Source organism: Ambystoma mexicanum, chromosome 11 (genome assembly GCF_040938575.1).
Source record: "Ambystoma mexicanum isolate Mex_15411 chromosome 11, UKY_AmexF1_1, whole genome shotgun sequence".
Classification (NCBI taxonomy): Eukaryota; Metazoa; Chordata; class Amphibia; order Caudata; family Ambystomatidae; genus Ambystoma; species Ambystoma mexicanum.
In genome coordinates this window covers 1,319,639,710-1,319,661,889 of record NC_090934.1, presented here as the reverse complement: position 1 = coordinate 1,319,661,889, position 22,180 = coordinate 1,319,639,710, and the positions used below count along the sequence as shown (strand labels likewise).

The 22,180-nt window shown below is 42.1% G+C and overlaps 1 protein-coding gene across 7 annotated transcripts in view; it reads left to right on the top strand.

The window, feature by feature from the left end:
* Positions 1 to 21,662, top strand: part of LOC138504370 (tropomodulin-2-like) — a 462,370-nt gene extending 440,708 nt beyond the window's left edge. For all 7 annotated transcript variants that reach the window (XM_069624820.1, XM_069624821.1, XM_069624822.1 and 4 more), the window contains exon 10: positions 18,425 to 21,662. In XM_069624820.1, the coding sequence (XP_069480921.1) occupies positions 18,425 to 18,459 (35 nt within the window). In that variant the 3' untranslated portion in view covers positions 18,460 to 21,662. The remainder of the gene's footprint in view (positions 1 to 18,424) is intronic.
* The last annotated feature ends 518 nt before the right edge of the window (positions 21,663 to 22,180 follow it).

The window sequence follows — 22,180 nt, the reverse complement described above, 5'->3', positions numbered from 1 at the left end:
TTGTCCCTTGAGGGCAGACAATATAGCTGTTTTTCTCACTGCACAGAGTCACCCAATCTGTGTACAGAGAACCCAAAGGCATCTCTCCCAGCTCTAACATTTCCCCACACATGGCTAGGATATCAAAAATAGTCCTAGAAAGTCCAAGAACAGGGGTCTGCAACTTGTGGCTGTCGAAATGTTTGTACTACAATTCCCATGAATAGTCACCATTGACTGTGCTGGCTAGATATGGAAGGAATTGTAGTCCAAAACAACTGGGGAGACAAAGGTTACAGACCTCTGTCCTAGAGTATCTGTGCAACAACAAAGCTGCAGCCGCCAACCACCGTGAATAATTACAACCCAACTTAATATCCCTGCTGAAATGCCATAGCGTGTTTCCTGCCTTGGGCCTGCTCCCCACACTTTATGCAACCAACACTGTTTTTGTTGTAGTCTTTCATGCGAGATCGAAGCTGTATATTATGGCCTTAAAAACTTTGCAGGGCATTGGGTCACTCCATCTGCAGAGGCGACTGGTGTACAGGATGGTGACAATACACAACCTCAGGTCCTCAGAGGAGGTCCGCCTGTGTGCGGTTTTGCCCATTCTTGGAGAGCTTGCACCTTTGCGGGTGCAGCTGTGGGGTCCTTGAACACCCCTCATCCTGCACTCAAAGCCACCAAAAAGCTGCTCCTCTTCCAAAAGTGCTGCAAGACCCACCTTTTACGCTTGGCTTTTCCTGATGTTGATTTGGATATGTGGTTGTTATTATTTTTAAAATGGTTGCTTTGTTAATTGTTTTGTTTTTCACTTCTGTCCGTTAAGTGTCTGTGTTTAACACGTAAATTAATACCTTTGAATCTATTCCATAAGCATGTGAAGGTGGTCATTTTGGGTGTTATAAAAGTTACATCTGTCACATTACAAGTGCATTGACAGATATGGCTCAGTGTTACAGCAGAGGCCATAAGGCTCCTGCTGTAATAGACAATGACAGATGTATGAGGGTTGATAAATAGAATACACTGTACAAGAGGTGTTTCTTGATTACTCTAAAGGCACATGGAACAGCTTAACCTATATGACTACGTTTAATCAACTAGCAGATTAATCGGGTTGACGGGAAGGAACCATGTTCACAATGTTTAATTAGATGGGGTCATGAAGGATGTGAGGCGGCACGGTAAGATGTAAGTAGAGTTCTTTATTTAAGGAGCTCCCCGGAGTCCTCGGAGCCCTAGTGCAGCGCAGCCTTATTTCAAATATAAACCGCCTCGCTTTGGTCACGCGGCTCTCGCTCTAAACAATCACAAGAGAGCGCGCGCGACCGCAGGGAGGCTACCATGCAAACATCTACACATCTTCCCCCTCAAACAAAACAAATAAATAACCTCATATATAATGAAGACAGTAAGAGAAACATAACATAACCAATTATGACCAACAGAGTCATATAAAAGAAACTGGCCAAGGCAGAAAAGAATTAAATGTACAATTTTGTGCATTGAATTTTGACATGAAAATCGTATTAGCATCTCAAGTTTCGTAATCTCTCATCCACACAGGCTTTGATCTAGACCTATGCGAACGTTCTTCATTGACTCTCGCACAAGTATTATTATTGTCCACATTCACTGCCCTTCCTTTCAGCTCCTCACCCAACTTACTCTCTTCCCCATCACCCACTCTTGCCAACCTTCCTTTTGACCACACTTCTCCTCTTTCCAGGATGACAACATTACTCTTTACAGCACATATCTTCTTCGGTCCCAGGAACTTACTTTCCACACATTTGTTCACTAGTCTGGGATTTTTTTACGTATACCATTTCCCCAACCTTCCATTCCTGTTCCTTCACCCTCATCCTGTCATCAAACAACTCCTTATTCCTTTCCTGACTCAACGTAATGAGCTTCATAATGTGATCCCGATCAACATTAACTACTTTGGCCATTCCCAGCAATCCTGGACAAAGCCTTGTTCCAGGTTCCCTACCTTTCATAGATACAAATGGAGATACACCAGTCACAGAGTGTGGTGTAGTGACATAATTCCATGTTAGCATCCTTAACACCTCCCTCCATGGTTGTCTCGATTTCATGGCCATCTGCAGGCCCCCTTTTATGTACCTGTTGAATCTTTCAACAAGAACATTCTCCTTGGGATTATACAACGCGGTCCTCGTGTGTTTTATGCTATAACCTGCAAGAAATGTTCTCATTGCCAGAGATACAAATTGTACCCCGTTATCAGACACAATTTCAACAGTTACACCTTCCTTAAGAAAAACTCTCTCCAAGAAATCAATCAATTCCTTAGCAGTAACCTCTTTTACCGCTTCCCATTCAAACCATTTGAATGGAAGTCTACTACCACAAATAAACATTTCAAACCTTCTCCCAGACCTGCTACAGGACCCATAATGTCCACTGCTAGCTTGCTCCAAGGCTGGTCTGGTACCACATTAGGTATTAACGGAGCTTCTCTTACCACTTTACATTTGTCACTTGTTTGGCAAGCCATGCAATCTTTGACACACCTTTCTGCACTCCTGTCAATTCCCGGCCACCAATAGTTCTGCCTTAATTTCCTTTTCATAGCAGCTTCTCCGGGATGTCCCTGATGAGCCAGCCTTACTAACACAGACCTGAGGGATTGTGGAGGGACAATACACCTTCCTCTTCTTAGCCTGTTTTCACACAAATTCAACTCATCCTTTATCTCTCACCATGTATTGAATTTACTATCCAAGTCTCTTTTGGCTGGCCACCCCCTCACTGTCCAACACTTTACCAGCTTAAGGTCCTCGTCTGAATCTTCTTCCTGTGTCCACTCTTCCTTACTAACTGCACTTTGTATTTCTGCCACTACTGACTCCTCCTCTGTCTCCCTTTCTTCCATAGGTTTACTGTTCACCGGAAGTCTGGACAGCCACATTTCTCTTTCCGGGCAAATAGCTCATATCAAAGTTAAAATTTTGGAGTCCTAAACCCCACCTGCTTATCCTCGGAGAACCCATGGCCCATCTTCCACTCTCAAACAGCTGAACCATGGGCTTGTGGTCCGACCTGACAATGAATCTTCTCCCCCACAAGAAGTACTTAAAATGACTCACCGCCCAGAACATGGCCAACGTTTCCCTTTCAATAACGGAATATTTGCACTCCGCACCTCTCAGCGTCCTAGACGCAAATGCAATAACTCTCTCTGTATTGTTCCTGTCATACTGCACCAATGTCGCACCCAGACCCAACATACTCACATCAACCACCAAAACAATCTTATCCTTGGGATCAAATCTACCTATGGATGGTGCTTCACTCACTGCTTGCTTAATACACTCAAAAGCCACATCACATTCTGCTGACCATTCAAATTTCACACCCTTCTTGAGCAACATTCTGAGAGGAATAGACACTTTGGCAAAATCTTTCACAAACCTATGGTAATATTCGGCCAAACCCAAAAATGATTTCACTTGCTCTTTATCTCCTGGCACAGGTGCGCATTTCACTGCCTCCACTAAATTCCTCTTAGGCTTCACCCCTTGTTCATAAATCTCATGTCCAAGATATTCTACCCTGTGCACCGCAATCTTACACTTGCTCCTTTTTACCATCAACCCTGCCTCACTCAATCTGCTCAACACCTGTCTCAAAACCTCATCATGTTCTTCAGTGGAACTAGCATATATCAGAACATCATCCTGAAACACGATAATGTTCTTTACTCGGTTCAACACCGTCTCCATCACCCTTTGGAATACAGCTGCCGCCGAGGTGAGCCCAAACGGCGTCCTACAATACTTAAATGTTCCGAACACTGTAATGAATGCAGTCAAATGTTGACAATCCTCCTTCAGTGGAATCTGATGGTATGCCTGGGAAAGATCAATGACTGAGAACACTTTGGCATTATTTAGCACAGATAATTTGTCACCAATTATCGGCAGAGGATGTCTATCTATTAAGATGTTCCTATTCAGATCTCGCAGATCTACACACAGTCAAATGTCTCCGTTTGCCTTAGCGGCTACCACCACCGGCGACAGCCATTCTGAGCTTTCACTCTTCTCTATTATTCCTCTTTGAAGTAACAACTCTACTTCTACTTTAAGTTTCTCACTCAATCCATGAGGCACTGGCCTCACCTTGTGCACCTTTGGACTGGCGCCCGCCTTCAGCTGAATCTCATGTTCAAATCCCTTCAACATCCCCAATTCCTCTCAAAACACCATTGGGTAATCCTTCTCCCACTTGTCTTTCAGCTCGGCTACATCAATAGGTCTTTCAGCATTCGCTTGTATTCTAATTCCCAACTTCCACTGTTCACCCCATCCCAGGAGTGATGAACCTTCTTGAGTAACATATACTTCTGATTCGCAGCTCCTCCCTTTATACTTAATGGAAGCCTGGAACATCCCCAAAATTTAAATTCTCACGTTCCCATATGCATAGGGTTCTATATTGTGTTCTTTCAATAGTTTTACGTCTCCTTGCATGTAAATCAGAAATGTTGCCTTCGACATCAAAGTCCATGTTGAACAACTGTCCACCTTCATTGTCACCACTCTTCCATTGACCATGAATACATCTTTAGGTGCACCACCCTGGCTTAAAACTTCTGATACTTCCAGCACATGCTTTGCCTGGCTGCTCATTCCCATCGCTTGATCCTCTTTTTGTTCAGGTACTCTTCCACCTGATTCAATGCTCTGCACCATCCCCGATTCACGGCAAACCCTCGCGAAATGCCCCTTCTTCTTGCATTTCAAGCATGAGATATTCCTGGCAGGACAAAACATACTTGTGGAAATGTGACGGTTGCTCCCACACTTGTAACATCTGATTTCCTTGTTCAGGACTCCCTTGCGGAATCCCCTCACTGCAGCCACTTTTCCCTCCTGCTTGCCTCCTTTCATAGTTGACATATATTTATGGGTTTGTTCCATGCTTCTTGCCGTGTCTATGGCTGACTCCAGTGATGCATCTTTTGACAATAGCCTCTCTTGTATCTTTACATTATTCGTGCATCGGACCAATTGGTCTCTTATAAGAGAATATGTGAGCAGTCCAAATTCACACGTATGGCTAAGGGACCTCAACGCCGCAATAAAGTTTTCCACTGGTTCTTGTGGATCTTGTACCCTCTGGAAGAACTTGTGCCTTTCAAACGTTATATTTTTCTTGGCTTCAAAATGGACTTCCAATTTTCTTTCTGCCATAGAATATTGGTCCACCTCTCCTTGGCCCTCTGAAGACTTGAAGGACAAATTCTCCAGGGTACCCCTATTTACAACATATACAGAATTAGTGACTATGTTTCCGCAATTTGGTTGTAGACTCCACGGAAGATGACTCAAATAAAATAAATCCTGGTCGTCAAGTTTTCCGATTCCTCCTGAATTGATTGTGGTGCTGCCAGAAACGGTATGCAAGAATCCTGGCCACAGAAGAATGAAATTCCCAGGGTCCATAAGAAGACTAGAGTGAATAGTTTGCAGACAAAGTACTATTCTGTGGCAAACCTTTATGTTCTAATTAAGCTGAGTTAGTGCAGCTTGGTGGCGTGCTCAATGGGTGAGCCTAAAATTGTGTCTTTCCCAATATTTGGTAATTCAAAAGAGTATATATATATATATATCAGATATATATATATATATATATATATATATATATATATATATATATATATATATATATATATATATCTGATATATATATATATATATATATGTATATGTATATATATATATATATTACATGGCCACGGTAGTGGCCATGTAGTTATGGTTAAGTTGGTGTTTCCATAGGAAGACCACTTTTTGGGCGGCTTATAACTTCGCTCTCCGTAGACGAAACCTCAGCAAACTTTGCAAAAAAAGTATTTGGGTCACACTTTTGCAAAGTTTGGTGAGGATTCGTCCAGGGGGGGCAAAGTTATAGGGGGGGTCCCAAAACTTTTTTTTTTCCCATATACTGAATGGGAACAAAATTTTGCTCGCGTCTACAGCCCAAACCGCTGGACGGATTTTCACCAAATTTGGACCAGGAGCAGCGGCTTGGTCCCGAAAGCGTGCTTCTGCAAATTTGGTGAAAATCCGTCCAGTAGTTTTTTTTAAAATGACCAAAATGTAGGTGAAAAAAAATTAGTGATATCTGTGTTCGATCCGCGGACACACTTCCCTGTTCGCTTCGCGGACAGTGTCCTGATTGGCCAATCGGCTTGCGTGATGTTCGCGGACATGCAACGTGTTCGGTGATTGGACGGCGTGGAGCGTGAAGCGCGTCAGATTTTCGGTAGTGCCCGCCATCTTGGATTCGCGGTCGTCCGCGGACAGCGCAGTGAAACTTTGTTCAAAATTTGTATTTAGTAGAGTGTGTTGGTGTGTAGGAGTGTTTGGGGAGGGTGGGAGTGTATGAGATAGGATGAAAGTTGTGTTTTTTTATGTATTAGACGTTCTTTTTGTGTTCGATTTGTCTGCGGACATCACGGGTGTTCTGAAATGTTCTAAATAAACTGAATGGGGGGTGTTCTGAGGACTCAATATGTGTCCGTTTTGTTGGCAAGCAAACTGAAACTGTTCTAAGAACACTCGCAGTGTCCTGAAATGTTCGCAAATAAACAAAATGGGGGTTTTCTGAAGACGTTGTCGAACACTCGCTGTGTCCTGAAATGTTCACAAATATGAATGGGGGGTTGTGGCTGGCAAGTTGAATGTGTTCTAAGAACACTCGCGGTGTTCTGAAATGTTCGCAAATAAACAAAATGGGGGTGTCCTGAGGACGCTGTCCGTATTGTTCTCTGTCAAGTTGAATGTGTTTTAAGAACACTCGTGGTGTCCTGAAATGTTCGCAAATAAACAAGATGGTGGTGTTCTGAAGACGCTTCTAAGAACACTTGCGGTGTCCGGGGAATGTTCGTAGAGGGTGTCCTGAGGACGCTGTCCGTATTGTTCGTTGTCAAGTTGAATGTGTTCTAAGAACACTCGCGGTGTCCTGAAATGTTCGCAAATACACAAAATGGGGGTGTCCTGAGGATGCTGTCCGTATTGTTCTCTGTCAAGTTGAATGTGTTCTAAGAACACTCGCGGTGTCCTGAAATGTTCGCAAATACACAAAATGGGGGTTTTCTGAAGACGTTGTCGAACAATCGCTGTGTCCTGAAATGTTCACAAATATTAATGGGGGGTTGTGGCTGGCAAGTTGAATGTGTTCTAAGAACACTCGTGGTGTTCTGAAATGTTCGCAAATAAACAAAATGGGGGTGTCCTGAGGACGCTGTCCGTATTGTTCTCTGTCAAATTGAATGTGTTCTAAGAACACTCGCGGTGTCCTGAAATGTTCACAAATAAACAAAATGGGGGTGTTCTGAAGACGTTTCTAAGAACACTCGCGGTGTCCGGGGAATGTTCATAGGGGGTGTCCTGAGGACGCTGTCTGTATTGTTCTCTGTCAAGTTGAATATGTTCTAAGAACACTCGCGGTGTCCTGAAATGTTCGAAAATACACAAAATGGGGGTGTTCTGAAGACGTTGTCGAACACTCACTGTGTCCTGAAATGTTCGCAAATATGAATGGGGGTTGTGGCTGGCAAGTTGAATGTGTTCTAAGAACACTCCCGGTGTCCTGAAATGTTCGCAAATAAACAAAATGGGAGTGTCCTGAGGACGCTGTCCGTATTGTTCTCTGTCAAGTTGAATGTGTTCTAAGAACACTCGCTGTGTCCTGAAATGTTCGCAAATAAACAAAATGGGGGTGTCCTGAGGACGCTGTCCGTATTGTTCTCCGTCAAGTTGAATGTGTTCTAAGAACACTGGCGGTGTCCTGAAATGTTCGCAAATAAACAAGATGGTGGTGTTCTGAAGACGCTTCTAAGAACACTCGCGGTGTCCGGGGAATGTTCGTAGGGGGTGTCCTGAGGACGCTGTCCGTATTGTTCTCTGTCAAGTTGAATGTGTTCTAAGAACACTCGCTGTGTCCTGAAATGTTCGCAAATATGAATGGGGGTTGTGGCTGGCAAGTTGAATGTGTTCTAAGAACACTTGCGGTGTCCTGAAATGTTTGTAAATAAACAAAATGGGGGTGTCCTGAGGACGCTGTCCGTATTGTTCTCTGTCAAGTTGAATGTGTTCTAAGAACACTCGCGGTGTCCTGAAATGTTCGCAAATAAACAAAATGGGGGTGTCCTGAGGACGCTGTCCGTATTGTTCTCCGTCAAGTTGAATGTGTTCTAAGAACACTCGCGGTGTCCTGAAATGTTCGCAAATAAACGAGATGGTGGTGTTCTGAAGACGCTTCTAAGAACACTCGCGGTGTCCGGGGAATGTTCGTAGAGGGTGTCCTGAGGACGCTGTCTGTATTGTTCGTTGTCAAGTTGAATGTGTTCTAAGAACACTTGCGGTGTCCTGAAATGTTTGCAAATACACAAAATGGGGGTGTTCTGAAGACGTTGTCGAACACTCGCTGTGTCCTGAAATGTTCGCAAATATGAATGGGGGGTTGTGGCTGGCAAGTTGAATGTGTTCTAAGAACACTCGCGGTGTCCTGAAATGTTCGCAAATAAACAAAATGGGGGTGTCCTGAGGACGCTGTCCGTATTGTTCTCTGTCAAGTTGAATGTGTTCTAAGAACACTCGCGGTGTCCTGAAATGTTCGCAAATACACAAAATGGGGGTGTTCTGAAGACGTTGTTGAACACTCGCTGTCTCCTGAAATGTTCGCAAATATGAATGGGGGTTGTGGCTGGCAAGTTGAATGTGTTCTAAGAACACTCGCGGTATCCTGAAATGTTCGCAAATAAACAAGATGGTGGTGTTCTGAAGATGCTTCTAAGAACACTCGCGGTGTCCGGGGAATGTTCGTAGGGGGTGTCCTGAGGACGCTGTCCGTATTGTTCTCTGTCAAGTTGAATGTGTTCTAAGAACACTCGCTGTGTCCTGAAATGTTCGCAAATACACAAAATGGGGGTGTTATGAAGACGTTGTTGAACACTCGCTGTGTCCTGAAATGTTCGCAAATATGAATGGGGGTTGGGCTGGCAAGGTGAATGTGTTCTAAGAACACTCATGGTGTCCTGAAATGTTCGCAAATAAACAAAATGGTGGTGTTCTGAAGACGCTTCTAAGAACACTCGCGGTGTCCGGGGAATGTTCGTAGAGGGTGTCCTGAGGACGCTGTCTGTATTGTTCGTTGTCAAGTTGAATGTGTTCTAAGAACACTTGCGGTGTCCTGAAATGTTTGCAAATACACAAAATGGGGGTGTTCTGAAGACGTTGTCGAACACTCGCTGTGTCCTGAAATGTTCGCAAATATGAATGGGGGGTTGTGGCTGGAAAGTTGAATGTGTTGTAAGAAAACTCGCGGTGTCCTGAAATATTCGCAAATAAACAAAATGGGGGTGTCCTGAGGACGCTGTCCGTATTGTTCTCTGTCAAGTTGAATGTGTTCTAAGAACACTCGCGGTGTCCTGAAATGTTCGCAAATAAACAAGATGGTGGTGTTCTGAAGACGCTTCTAAGAACACTCGCGGTGTCCGGGGAATGTTTGTAGGGGGTGTCCTGAGGACGCTGTCCGTATTGTTCTCTGTCAAGTTGAATGTGTTCTAAGAACACTCGCCGTGTCCTGAAATGTTCGCAAATACACAAAATGGGGGTGTTCTGAAGACGTTGTTGAACACTCGCTGTCTCCTGAAATGTTCGCAAATATGAATGGGGGTTGTGGCTGGCAAGTTGAATGTGTTCTAAGAACACTCGCGGTGTCCTGAAATGTTCGCAAATAAACAAAATGGGGGTGTTCTGAAGACGTTTCTAAGAACACTTGCGGTGTCTGGGGAATGTTCGTAGGGGGTGTCCTGAGGACGCTGTCCGTATTGTTCTCTGTCAAGTTGAATGTGTTCTAAGAACACTCGCAGTGTCCTGAAATGTTCGCAAATACGCAAAATGGGGGTGTTCTGAAGACGTTGTCGAACACTCGCTGTGTCCTGAAATGTTCGCAAATATGAATTGGGGTTGTGGCTGGCAAGTTTAATGTGTTCTAAGAACACTCGCGGTGTTCTGAAATGTTCGCAAATAAACAAAATGGGGGTGTCCTGAGGACGCTGTCCGTATTGTTCTCTGTCAAATTGAATGTGTTCTAAGAACACTTGCGGTGTCCTGAAATGTTCGCAAATAAACAAGATGGTGGTGTTCTGAAGACGCTTCTAAGAACACTCGCGGTGTCTGGGGAATGTTCATAGGGGGTGTCCTGAGCACGCTGTCCGTATTGTTCTCTGTCAAGTTGAATGTGTTCTAAGAACACTCGCCGTGTCCTGAAATGTTCTCAAATACACAAAATGGGGGTGTTCTGAAGACGTTGTCGAACACTCGCTGTGTCCTGAAATGTTCGCAAATATTAATGGGGGTTGTGGCTGGCAAGTTGAATGTGTTCTAAGAACACTCGCGGTGTCCTGAAATGTTCGCAAATATGAATGGGGGTTGTGGCTGGCAAGTTGAATGTGTTGTAAGAACACTTGCGGTGTCCTGAAATGTTCGCAAATAAACAAGATGGTGGTGTTCTGAAGACGCTTCTAAGAACACTCGCGGTGTCTTGAAATGTTCGCAAATAAACAAAATGGGGGTGTCCTGAGGACGCTGTCCGTATTGTTCTCTGTCAAGTTGAATGTGTTCTAAGAGCACTCGGGGTGCCCTGAAATGTTCGCAAATAAACAAAAATGGGGGTGTTCTGAAGACGTTTCTAAGAACACTCGCAGTGGAATGTTCGTAGGGGGTGTCCTGAAGGCGTAGTCTGTATTGTTTGCTGGCAAGTTGAATGTGTTCTAAGAACACTTGAGGTGTCCTGAAATGTTCGCAAATAAACAAAATGGGGGTGTCCTGAGGACGCTGTCCGTATTGCTCTTTGTCAAGTTGAATGTGTTCTAAGAACTCTTGCGTTGTTCTGAAATGTTCGTAGTGGGTGTCCTGAAGATGCTGTTTGTATTGTTCGATGGCAAGTTGAATGTGTTCTTAGAACACTCATGGTGTCCTGAAATGTTCGCAAATAAACAAAATGGGGTGTTCTGAGGACACTGTCCGTATTGTTCGTTGTCAAGCTGAAAGTGTTCTAAGAACTATCACGTTGTTCTGAAATGTTCGCAGGGGGTGTCCTGAAAACGCTGTCCGTATTGTTCACTGGCAAGTTGAAAGTGTTCTAAGAACACTCATAATGTCCGGGGACATTAAAAGTCTCCATAGACCATAGTTGAAATGTTTGACTCTATGGATGTGATATGCTGCGGTGGTTGTTGCCAGGGCATAGAGTCTTGGGTGCCTGGCCATTTGGCCATGCACCCAAGACTCTATGCCCTGGCAACAACCACCTCAGCATATCACATTCATATTTGCTTATAACTTTGGGTGAAAAACAAATGTATAAGGAACAAAGGTATTAGATACTATGGATGTGATATGCTGCTATGGTTCTCCTTATTATTGAATACTTACTGTTTGGTCTAGTAACCGGAGTACATGTATTTCTTGTTAATTTCTGTGATAAAAGAAAATAGCATGTTAGTATTAGTATTTTGTAATGACTTATTACATTGTATAATCAACATACTTTTTTTTTTTGGACCCTCTTATTTAGTAGATTACAAATCAGAGTACTGTGTAATTTGCTCAGTTTCTGTATTTGTTGCTAAAATCATTGGGTCTGTGGGAAAAAAAAATCCATGTTGGATTAAAAAAAAAACTTTCTGTTATGCTACAGTTTATTTGTTTGTTTGTTTTCAGTGTTCACCTATTGTTTCTGGCTAACGCTTTATACTTTGGCTTGTTGCATTTTTTTGGAGCAGTAACATATTATTTATTTGTTTTGATATTATAAAATTTTGGAGCAGTTAGATACCAATTGGCATATTCTAACTGTCTATTTTTTGATATATTTTAGTGGTATTGATTTATCTATTTGGATATTGTTAAATTTTGGGACAGTTAGATACCAATTGGCGTATTCTAACTGTGTATTTTTTGGTCTAATTTAGTGGTATTCATTTATCTGATTAGTTGTTGTAGAATCTTTGAGCAGTTAGATAGCTTTTGGAGTATTCTAACAGTTTACATTTTTTTAACACAAGTTTGCTTAGGGTTTAAATACAGTTTATTTATCAAATTTTGGTTTTAAGAACATCAAATAAGCGTTTGTAAGATTTCCTGCTAATCTCTGCTTTGGCGTAATGGTACTAGTGTAGTGCCCTGAATTGGTTGTGCCTCCTGTGTGGTAGATTATATCTATTGTTGTGAAGGTTTTCTTACCAAGTGATATTTGACCATGTGTGAATCCAGTCAGCTTGCAGTTGTTTTTGGTACCATCTGCATTGTAACATAGAAGCATTAGTATTATGTATTTACTATGTGTTTGTATTACTAACGTGGAGCGATTATCTGAATTGCAGGTAGAGCATAATCTACCATGGTTTACATTTTGTATAAGTCGCTGAAATGGAATGGATTCACAATTTGGTATTGATAATATATGAAGCGTTCATTGGGGATTTCTTCGTGTCACATTGTTGCAGAGAGTGCATGTATGTTTCCACATGTATGAAATCTGAAAGATTTCATTTATAGGTATGTTTTTGTTTTCCAGTACTTGTAGTAAGTACATTAGAAATTCTTGTGGATCTTCCTGTGAGTTTATAGTGAATTTCACCATTCCAGCACAGTAGTCCAATTGTTGTCTTATTCCATAAACACTATACGTGTTGTCAGGATTGTTTGCTGCATTTCTGTGAAGTACTAACATTTGCAAACACAATGGGTCTGTACTGTGTAAGTAAATGTTGTCAACAATTGGTGGTAATTGAAATAGAATATTCATTGCTACATTTGCGTAGCAACTTACACCAACTATATTTGAGAATTTAAATGGTCCAGGTAGTTCTGTATCTAACTGCTTTTTTTGGAGTTTGTCTTCCTTCTTTAAAGAAGTACCTGGTTTACTTTCCCTAATTTATTCTTTTCTGCTTGTGGTACTTGATGAAGTATTAGATTCTTACTCTCTTTGGAGGATTTTCAGTGACATCCTGTTGCATTTCTGTTTGATTTATTTTTCTTTTAGAACGTTTTACTTTTTGTGGAACAGAATATGTGTTTAGGTGGGGGGTTTATAGTGAGCGAAGTCTATTGTATTCTAAAATGCAAGGAATATCAGCGTTTATTTTACTTGTATCAAAGTTGATTAGAAGTAGACCGTCAAGTGTATGTAAGCGTGATAGTGCTACATAGCTCATGCCTTCTTTAAAGACTGTGTTACCAATATCTATCATTGCTTTGTCTAGGGTAAGACCTTGTGATTTATGAATCGTGACTGCGTTTGCAAGAGTTAGAGAAAATTGTTCTCTGCGTACATACATATCTTTGAAGAGAAGGAATCTAGCTGTTGAGCGTCCTATCCTTTTTACTTCTGAAAGTTTGTCAAAGAGTATATTGACAAACTGAATTTTGTTGTCACGTGGGTCTGTTTGAAAGCCAACAACTGTACACAGTGCTCCATTAATTAGTCCTTGGTCCATGTCAAGGTTACGTTTAAGCATTACTCTGCAATTTAAGGATAATTTTAATATCTTTTCTAAGCCTGCTGGGTTTGAGATTGATTTTTCTAAACTATTTAGTCTTGTTGTGGCTTGGTCACACATGGGTAGTGTCATACCATGTACATCTAGTTTGTCTGTGGCGCTAATTTCCATGATTGGTTGCATTTCTTTACTTAGCATGATTTCATTGAATTTGAAACAGCTTGCAAGAGTTGGCATTAAGGCCATACAATTGACATTTTTGTGGGCTAATTGTTCCATAACATCTGTAGCACATACATTATCGCCATAAAGTGCATTAATTTGCCGGGTTTTCAATATTGCTTCTGCTTCTTTAGAAAGTATACCAACTCTGATACTTTTTAAAATGTTGGCATAAGTGAGATCTGCAGATTGCCGCATGTTTTCTGTTAATTCTCTGTATTGGAAATGTTGCCAAAGGTTGACATTTCCAATGCTGCCAACAGTTTTACGGCAGAGTTTGTGTCCTAATGTTTTAAAAATAGGCTCACCTTTTACTGGTGTTAATTGAAGCAGATCTCCAAAAACAATAATGTGTTTTCCTGCAAAGAGCTCTTCATAGTCTGTTTTGAGTACTTTTTGTAATCTGAGGTGAATCAAAGCTAACATCAGGTTGGAGATAGTGCTCACTTCATCCCTTTTCCTATTTTGTCTATGTATGTGTGTAAATAAAGGTTTATATATATATATTCAGTGAAAAAACTTTGTTAAAGGGACGTTATGGTTAAGTTGCGCTGCTAAAAACCTTTCAAATTCAGTGAAAAAACTTTGTTAAAGGGACGTTATGGTTAAGTTGCGCTGATAAAAACCTATGAAATTCAGTGCAAAAACGTTGTCAAAGGGACGTTATGGTTCCAAGTAAAACCGAAAAACTCTTGAAATTCGCCAGTTATGGTAAGCTAAGCAACCATAACTCGCGCCACCACCGTGCACTGCTAAGACTAACACCCAGGACATCAAAGATGACATCACAAATGTCATTGATGACATCACTGATGACATCACATGTGTATGTACTTTTCATGAAATATGTGTACAAGGGATTCTTATTATAATGTTGCGAAACAAGTGTCAAGGATCATTGCAATAAATATCGTACCCTAATTAGTGCATTGAATGATGCATTGATATAAATAGCATTCTATTATTGGGTTCTATCTAGTATACTAAGCAACTCATACAGAAACATAACATTGTGTGCAGTGTACAAGATGTAGGTATAATATTTGTAATGTTAATATGTTGAATAATGATATGATAATTGTTTTCTTAATAGATTTTTGTGTACTGTGAAATATGTAATAAGTAGCTAATAAAACACATATATGTGTGTGCTCATTTACTGCGTAAACACTCTCAATTAAAATGTGGGTTGTTTTGGCTAAGTCTGCTGGAAAAGAAAAAAATGTCTTTAGAAAGAAAGGCGCTTTGCGTCTGTGGTTGAGTATAATCTTGAAGAATGTATTCATTGCGAATTAGTAATAAGTCTTGTTTTTGGAGTTGACTGAATTAGATTCATTCAGCTACTCGAGTTGGTCCAGTGGGTTAGTTTGTGAACCTTGACCCAATTAGGCTTTATCTATGTGGAGTTTGAGAAAAGGTTCAAATGTTATTCATGGGTGACTGTATTCTCTTGAATATAATGTTGGTATCTTCCTTGGTCTCCTTGTGTTAAGTAGCCAGATCTTCTATAATCCTCTACAGGTGTTGTAGTTGTTACAAGGTTAGTGAAGGTTCTTTTTAGCTGTTTGGTGTATCCACAGTTCCTCTTGGGTAGTTGAGTGTAGACAAATTAGTTGGGTTTTCCCTGGTTAGATGAAAATTCCTGTTTGTCTAGGCATCCGCTGATCCATCAGGATCAGCGGATGCCTGGAAAAACACGACCATTTAGGAATGGCTAAATCCCTTTGAACACCGCTAAAGGGCGTTTCAGGAAAAGCCCAACTAATTTGTCTACACTTAACTACCCAAGAAGAACTGTGGATACACCAAACAGCTAAACAGAAACCTTCACTAACCTTGTGACAACTACAATAAGAGACAATTTGCTTCAGTTTTTATACCTCCTGATGATCCACAGTATTTAAGTGGTGAAACACATGTCGAGGGTTACAGAAGATCTGCCTACTTAACACAAGGAGTCCATAAGAAGACTGCACTGCTCATTGAATGAGCAAATGGGGCGCCATTGGTTTCAGGACCAATGCGAACAAACTTCTGTTTTGGGCATTGTTAGAATGGATTTCTAAACTGATGAACAGAAGTTTAGGAGGCCACCCTTGTTAGTGAAACAGGGGACACTTCTGGGAAGATAGCCAGACCAATTCAAGGTAACTTGGAGTACAGTTAAGGCTAGGTCTCAGGAGGAGTGATGGTGATTAGAGATCTTCAGTGAGCACACACATTGAAACAGCAAGAATTACCATTAGACAAAAGAATACAAAATATACTATTTATTATTATCATTATTAGCAACATACCACACAAGCAACACACTATGAAAAATATATACAATTACTGGTGTCACTGCGATAAAGTTAATAACTCCACCAATACCTGTCAGGGAAAAGGGGTAATATGCTTTTGAGCATAGACAAACTTCAGAAGTAACAATCCTAACTTTAGAAGTCCGGCCCTACGATGAATGGAACCTTGTGCTCAATGTAAAATGTGTGCGTAAAAGCCTGCAGTCGTGTGTAAAAGTCGCAAACCACCTTCTTTGGAAGCTGAAAAAAGTTACATAAAATTCTGATGGGGTGAAAGGGGGTTCCAAAAGTCAGAAGTGGTTTGGCTGCGATGAACAAAGTTATTCCTAACTTTCAGAGGGCTTTCGGAAGCAGAGACCAGCCAAGCCAAAGAGATGAGCACAAAGGATCTTCCGTGCATAAAAGAATGTGGATGAACAAGGGGGCACTAGTAAGTGACAACAGTATTGGCAACCTTTAGCTCGGTTTTCCTACAAACTTGGCAGGTCTGTAAGAGGTAATCATGAAAACACCAATGCAGCTGGTCTCGGGGCACAAAAGGGAACACATGAAAACTGCCTTCAGTAATTGTCACTGTCGCACAGTGATTCCCAACTCTTGCAATCTGACGCAGCCTTCTATTTCGTGCCCCAAAGTGGCCGGGACAACAAATTCCAGGTAAAGGGTGCTTTGCAGTGCAAGCTAGGATTATCCCAAGTCTCGATTCAAAACTCGATTCAGCGTGGCTCCTGCATGGGTGCAAGGTTTGAGCTGGACCGTCCACTGGATGGCCCAGGAACGCTTACGAATTAGCTATTTTGCAGGGCAACCAAGAGGCGTTGAGAGTGATTAGTCCCACCACTCCAAAGGTTTACAGCACCGTACCAACTCTTCTGACATCGAGCTTAAAGAAGGGCTCCACTGGGACACAAGTGGGCTTTGGGTGCCAACCGTCGTCTGCGGGTCTCAGGGTCTTCTTTTGTTCTGTTCAGCTCTCTGGATACTTGGCTCTGTCTACAGGTCAATTCAGACCTGTTGCTGATCTGCAGGTCTTCATTTAAGATCCCTCCTCATAACTACAAATCCGGCAAGTTCTCGCACCCGGCTGGCTGACCAATGAGAAGATATGCCCAACTCATTCACGCCAGCCGTGGTCCAATCAGGGACCACTGCGGCTCTCATGCCCTCATTTACACCAGACATCCTAGCACCAGTAGTGTGGATTAGGGCCAGACAGCCCCACTGCACTTCCTGGGTATGAACGTGACCTGCAGGAGTCTGTGAAAGTAGCGGCTTTCATGGGCAACTACATGCCCAAATAAGGAATTCCCAGAGAGCAGGGGTAAGACCAAAGGACAAAATGGCCAAAGGAACAGACAAAAGACCTTGTGGCATGGCTATGACGGACACTAGCCACAGTCATGAGTCAAACGCGGTAAGCGCGGTATGGCTCGGGGAAAAAGTTGTAAAAAATACAGGATAAAGTTTCTGCTGCCACCGGTATGTTACTAGGCACACTTTGCAATCAGCAAAAAATCCTTAGTGGATGACTAGGGCCAGAAAACACAAGGACCTCATTGCGCTGTACAGTAATGTACTTTGCACAATGATAAAATGTTACCAAAAGTGGCAACAAAGTCGAAAGACTAAGAGAAACCATGTTTCAAAGTACTGACAGCCTGAAGGACATGTCAGTTTCCCCGTAATAATGAGGGAAAGCCCAGGGGACTGCAGCTGAAAACTGTGCTCCACTGGCAAAAGTCAGGTCAGGATGATCACAAGTTTATTAGCAGTAGCACCCACCTTTCCGGCATTATTACTACCAGATCACAGGTTGGGCGCTAACTGTTAGCCCCCATTGGGTAAATTCGATCCAATGCGGAATTTTCGGCACAATTACCATGCAGTAATACCGCCGGCTGTAATTGCACCAAAAATTGGCATTTTTCTGGCGTGTCTACCCGCAGCTCTGAGCTCAATATTATATTGTATAGTAGGTACTGGTAAGCTAAAACTACCTGTGTACTAGTTCACACTGATCTTCTAATTGTATATTTCCAGGGGAGCCATCTTGGTAATCTGCTAAACTACAACAGCGTGGTGCAACACTTCAAGGAAAGATCCATCTGTTTTTGCAATAAATTGCTGAGCAAATGAATGATTGAATTAAACCAAGCTCCCTGCATTATCTAAAACGTAATTAGACGTGCCACATTGCTTCTAGAAATAAGTTGACAACTGTACTGTCTTGCCATGCCACATAACCACAGTTTATAATAGCCCAACCTGAATTTCATTTTAAATTCACGCATTGTTAATAGGTGCACTGAAAGATTAATTGCTTGGCTACATTAATTGTTGGAACTGTTGTTTTTTTGTGCAGTTCGTAAAAGGCGGGTAGAAAGAGACCACCAGTAGTCCCAGCCTTGAAGATTCGTTTGTGGCAGTGCTCACTGGAGCACATTCAAAATGGCCGCCTTTCCAACGGAAGACACTGGAATAACTATAAGAATTGTTTATGCTCATATGTTGTGTGAATTGGCCATTGCCAGTCTGAAGAAACGTGACACATGCCATGCTCAATATAACATGAGCACCAGAAGACTTTAATGTATGTATGTTTAAAAAAACATGTTTTACTGGACATGATCCTGCCTACTTTACAAGGCTTGTGATTCTGGACAAAGCCACACTTTTGTTTACATGTACTTAATAATCCTAGGTGGTTTTAGAGAGATTACAAATGCATGCATTTCATTCTTTTGTCACGAACTCTGAATTATATTGCCAAACTTAAACTGCTAAAACTTAATGTATATAGACTGTTTATAAGTACAATCATTTTTACATGCGTATTTGCAAAGAGCTGCTTGAATTTTTGTATATGTATTTCACATTATTCATGTATGTTTATAGTTTGCAGTATGTCTGTTTTTTGGGCCACCCTCAGGTACTTACAGATAAAGAATAGAGTAGACCTTCTAATTGTGGTGCTCCCCGATATCCTCCACCCCCTTAGAATGATCGAGGGGGGAGGTTGGCATGACAATCTGTCAAAACAAGGATTTGGGATAAGGGGGAAACTATTTAATGTATCCATGGTATCATCGATTACCTTTGCTAAGTGGGCATGTGACCTGTCCTAGGCTGAGTGAAACGCCTTGGGACGTTCTCGTCGGATGCCTTTAGACCAAATGAACAGATATCACACGACTTCATGGGGGAGGCAGCATAGGTGAGCCATTTCCACTATCAACTGATGTTTGGCATAGTATCATTTCACAAATAAGTTCTAGGTTACCCAAACGTTTACCCAGTGTCCGTAAGCACCAAAGAAAACTGCGTCCTAAATGCTCAGCCTACACCTAGAAAGGACACTTAGGCACATGCAGCTGCACCTCTGAACCCCAGTATGTTGCAGGTTGGGAGACACTTGACTATCCTGCGCTTAGGACACAAAAGGGTGTACAGCCCTATGCCAATGGCTTGATCTACGAATCCAGTTCTACGGCCTCCCAACACGCTAGGCGGCTTTACCAAACCACATGGAAATGCATCACTGCATAGCCCACAGCAGTTGAAGGAAAATGCATCACTGCATAGCTCGTAGTAGTAGCGGGGAAATTAATCACTGCATAGCTCGTAGTACTAGTGGGGAAATGAATCACTGCATAGCTTGCAGCAGTAGCAGGGAAATGCATCACCACATAGCTTGCAGGAGTAGCAGGGAAATGCATCACTGCATAGCTTGCAGGAGTAGCAGGAAAATGCATCACTGCATAGCTTGCAGGAGTAGCAGGAAAATGCATCACTGCACAGCTTGCAGGAGTAGCAGGAAATTGCATCACTGCATAGCTTGCAGTAGTAGCGCACGGTGCCCTGGATAACCAAAGGGAGCCACTTCAGCTTCAGAACAGCACGATAATGTGTCCCCTTTAGTGGGGTTCTCAGGTGGGACGATGCAGGCTTCTTTAGACAAAGAGCGCTGTGAAGTCACTAGCGAGGTACGTTATTTTTTAAAGAAGCTGTGAATTACTCTATAAAAAGCTGAAATGACCCTCATTTCAAAAACTATTCTTCGCTTAATAGTAATTTAAGTTGCCTGGGCTGGTGCTTGCATGATCGATACCACAAGGATCGACGAGAACATACATGACAGTTGTATAAAATGTTTTAGCTGCATGGCAGTTAAGAATGCTGAGGTGATGTGTCCTGGGCATATTTAAGCAGGTTGGACTTTTGGCACTCTTTGCTGTCCTCCCTCGGGAAATCGGTGCGATTAGGCATAACGATACAGCTGGAACTTCGCAAAGAGATGAGCACCTGACAAGTAGACATTGGGATCGTAAACATTTGGTGCCCAGTCCGGCTATGCCAGCAAGCAGGCCACACACGCATGCATCTGCAGCACTACCACATGCCTTACAAGAATGCAATTAATTCCCCCTACCTCTAGGACCTGAAAATATCCCCAGAGCCAGCTTTCCCTCTCCTCATGGAGCAAATCATGTTTTTATTGAATTCAGGCTCTCTCTTTGGGGTCTTTCTCTGGGAGAATAGCTCAGGGGCAAGACGCTCGTCTTGGAAAAAAGACTGCCAAACAAACAAAACAAACAAACTGAACTGAGCAACTGAGCAGCATGGGTTTCATACCCAGCCCCCGTCCTGTGGTTAGAGGTTGGAGTCCAGTATGAAGCGTGATATAAGAACCCAATTTCCTTTTTCTTTCCCCAACCAGCCATATTAAGAACCTCCACTACTTGGTACAGAAAGGAAGCGCTGAAAAAATTAAATCGCAGAACAGAAATTCATTGCTCTGCACACGATCTGAATGCACCATGCCTTGAAGATCGTCGGTTTTTCCCTTGGCTCCCCTCCCTGCATGGTGGTGCCTCAATGCACTTGGAAAAACTGCAGAATCGTCATCAGACCTATGTGCTGTTATCTACACCGTTAATTGGATTATAGTCACTTGTTCCTTGCACCCACTCTGCCCGTGCAGACCTGTATCATTCAGAAATTCAAGGGCTCTAAATGACTGTTGTTTTTCCCCCTTTTTCCCTCCCTCCTTGAGCGCTTTGAAACACTTGCTTTGTGTATAGGCACTTTACACATAAACAATACCATTACCATTACCACAGTGGGAGGTATACCGTTCCCTCCTACCCCTTTACTGTTCGGGAGGGGTCGCTCGTTACTCCTCCCACCCATTGCACAGGGACCCGCATTTTTGTTTTGGGAGAAATCCTTTACCAGGAACCCTTTCTGCCGAAATGTGATTAACCACTCCCAGGAAGACAACTACTTGTACACAAAACACCCAGGGCACCTATGACCCTTTTGCACATTTCTCTGGAAACTATTGGCAGCTTATGTGTACAAATGTGTTTCTTACAATGTATGATATTGTGTCCGTATTAAAGCTCTATGTACGCACTGTAAAGTGGGCCATATTAATGTACGTGTAATATGCTTGTTCTGCGTAAAGCATATGTTATCTTTTAAAAAGAACATTTATGGAAAGCGATGACATTATGAAAATTGCTCGAAAGACATTTAAATGTGCTGTAAGTCACCAATTAAACTTTCAAATAAACCTTCAAATAGGAAATGCAGTTTTACCCCTGGTTTACCATGATTCCACTTTGTGTTGGTTGAGCAGAAATTCACAGGAAGATCTTTCATTGATTATTTATACTTTTGTTTCCAACAAATATCCAAATGAGGTTTTATGCTCATACAACAAAATACTCTGATGATTTTCAAAACTTTTTGTTACAATGAAATTGGAAAAAAACAACTGATTTTTCAAATGTTATTTCTTTGTCAATCTTGTTTATTCATTTTTGTTAACATAACATATATAAAAAAGTCAGTAAATTGGAGAGTCACTAATGCGACAAAAGAAAGGACACTATAGCAATAATCACCCATTTTGAGGGCTGAACCAGGTGGTAATGGCCCAGGCCCAAATTTAACGATGGGCCCATGCCATCACTACCCGGTACAGCCCCCACAATGGATTATTATTGCTATCAACATCCCGAGGCAAACTCTCGGGGTGCTATTAGACATTAAAAAAGCAAGGAAAATGAGACGAGACAAGCGCAGGGCCCATGGAGAAAGGAAAAAGTAACTC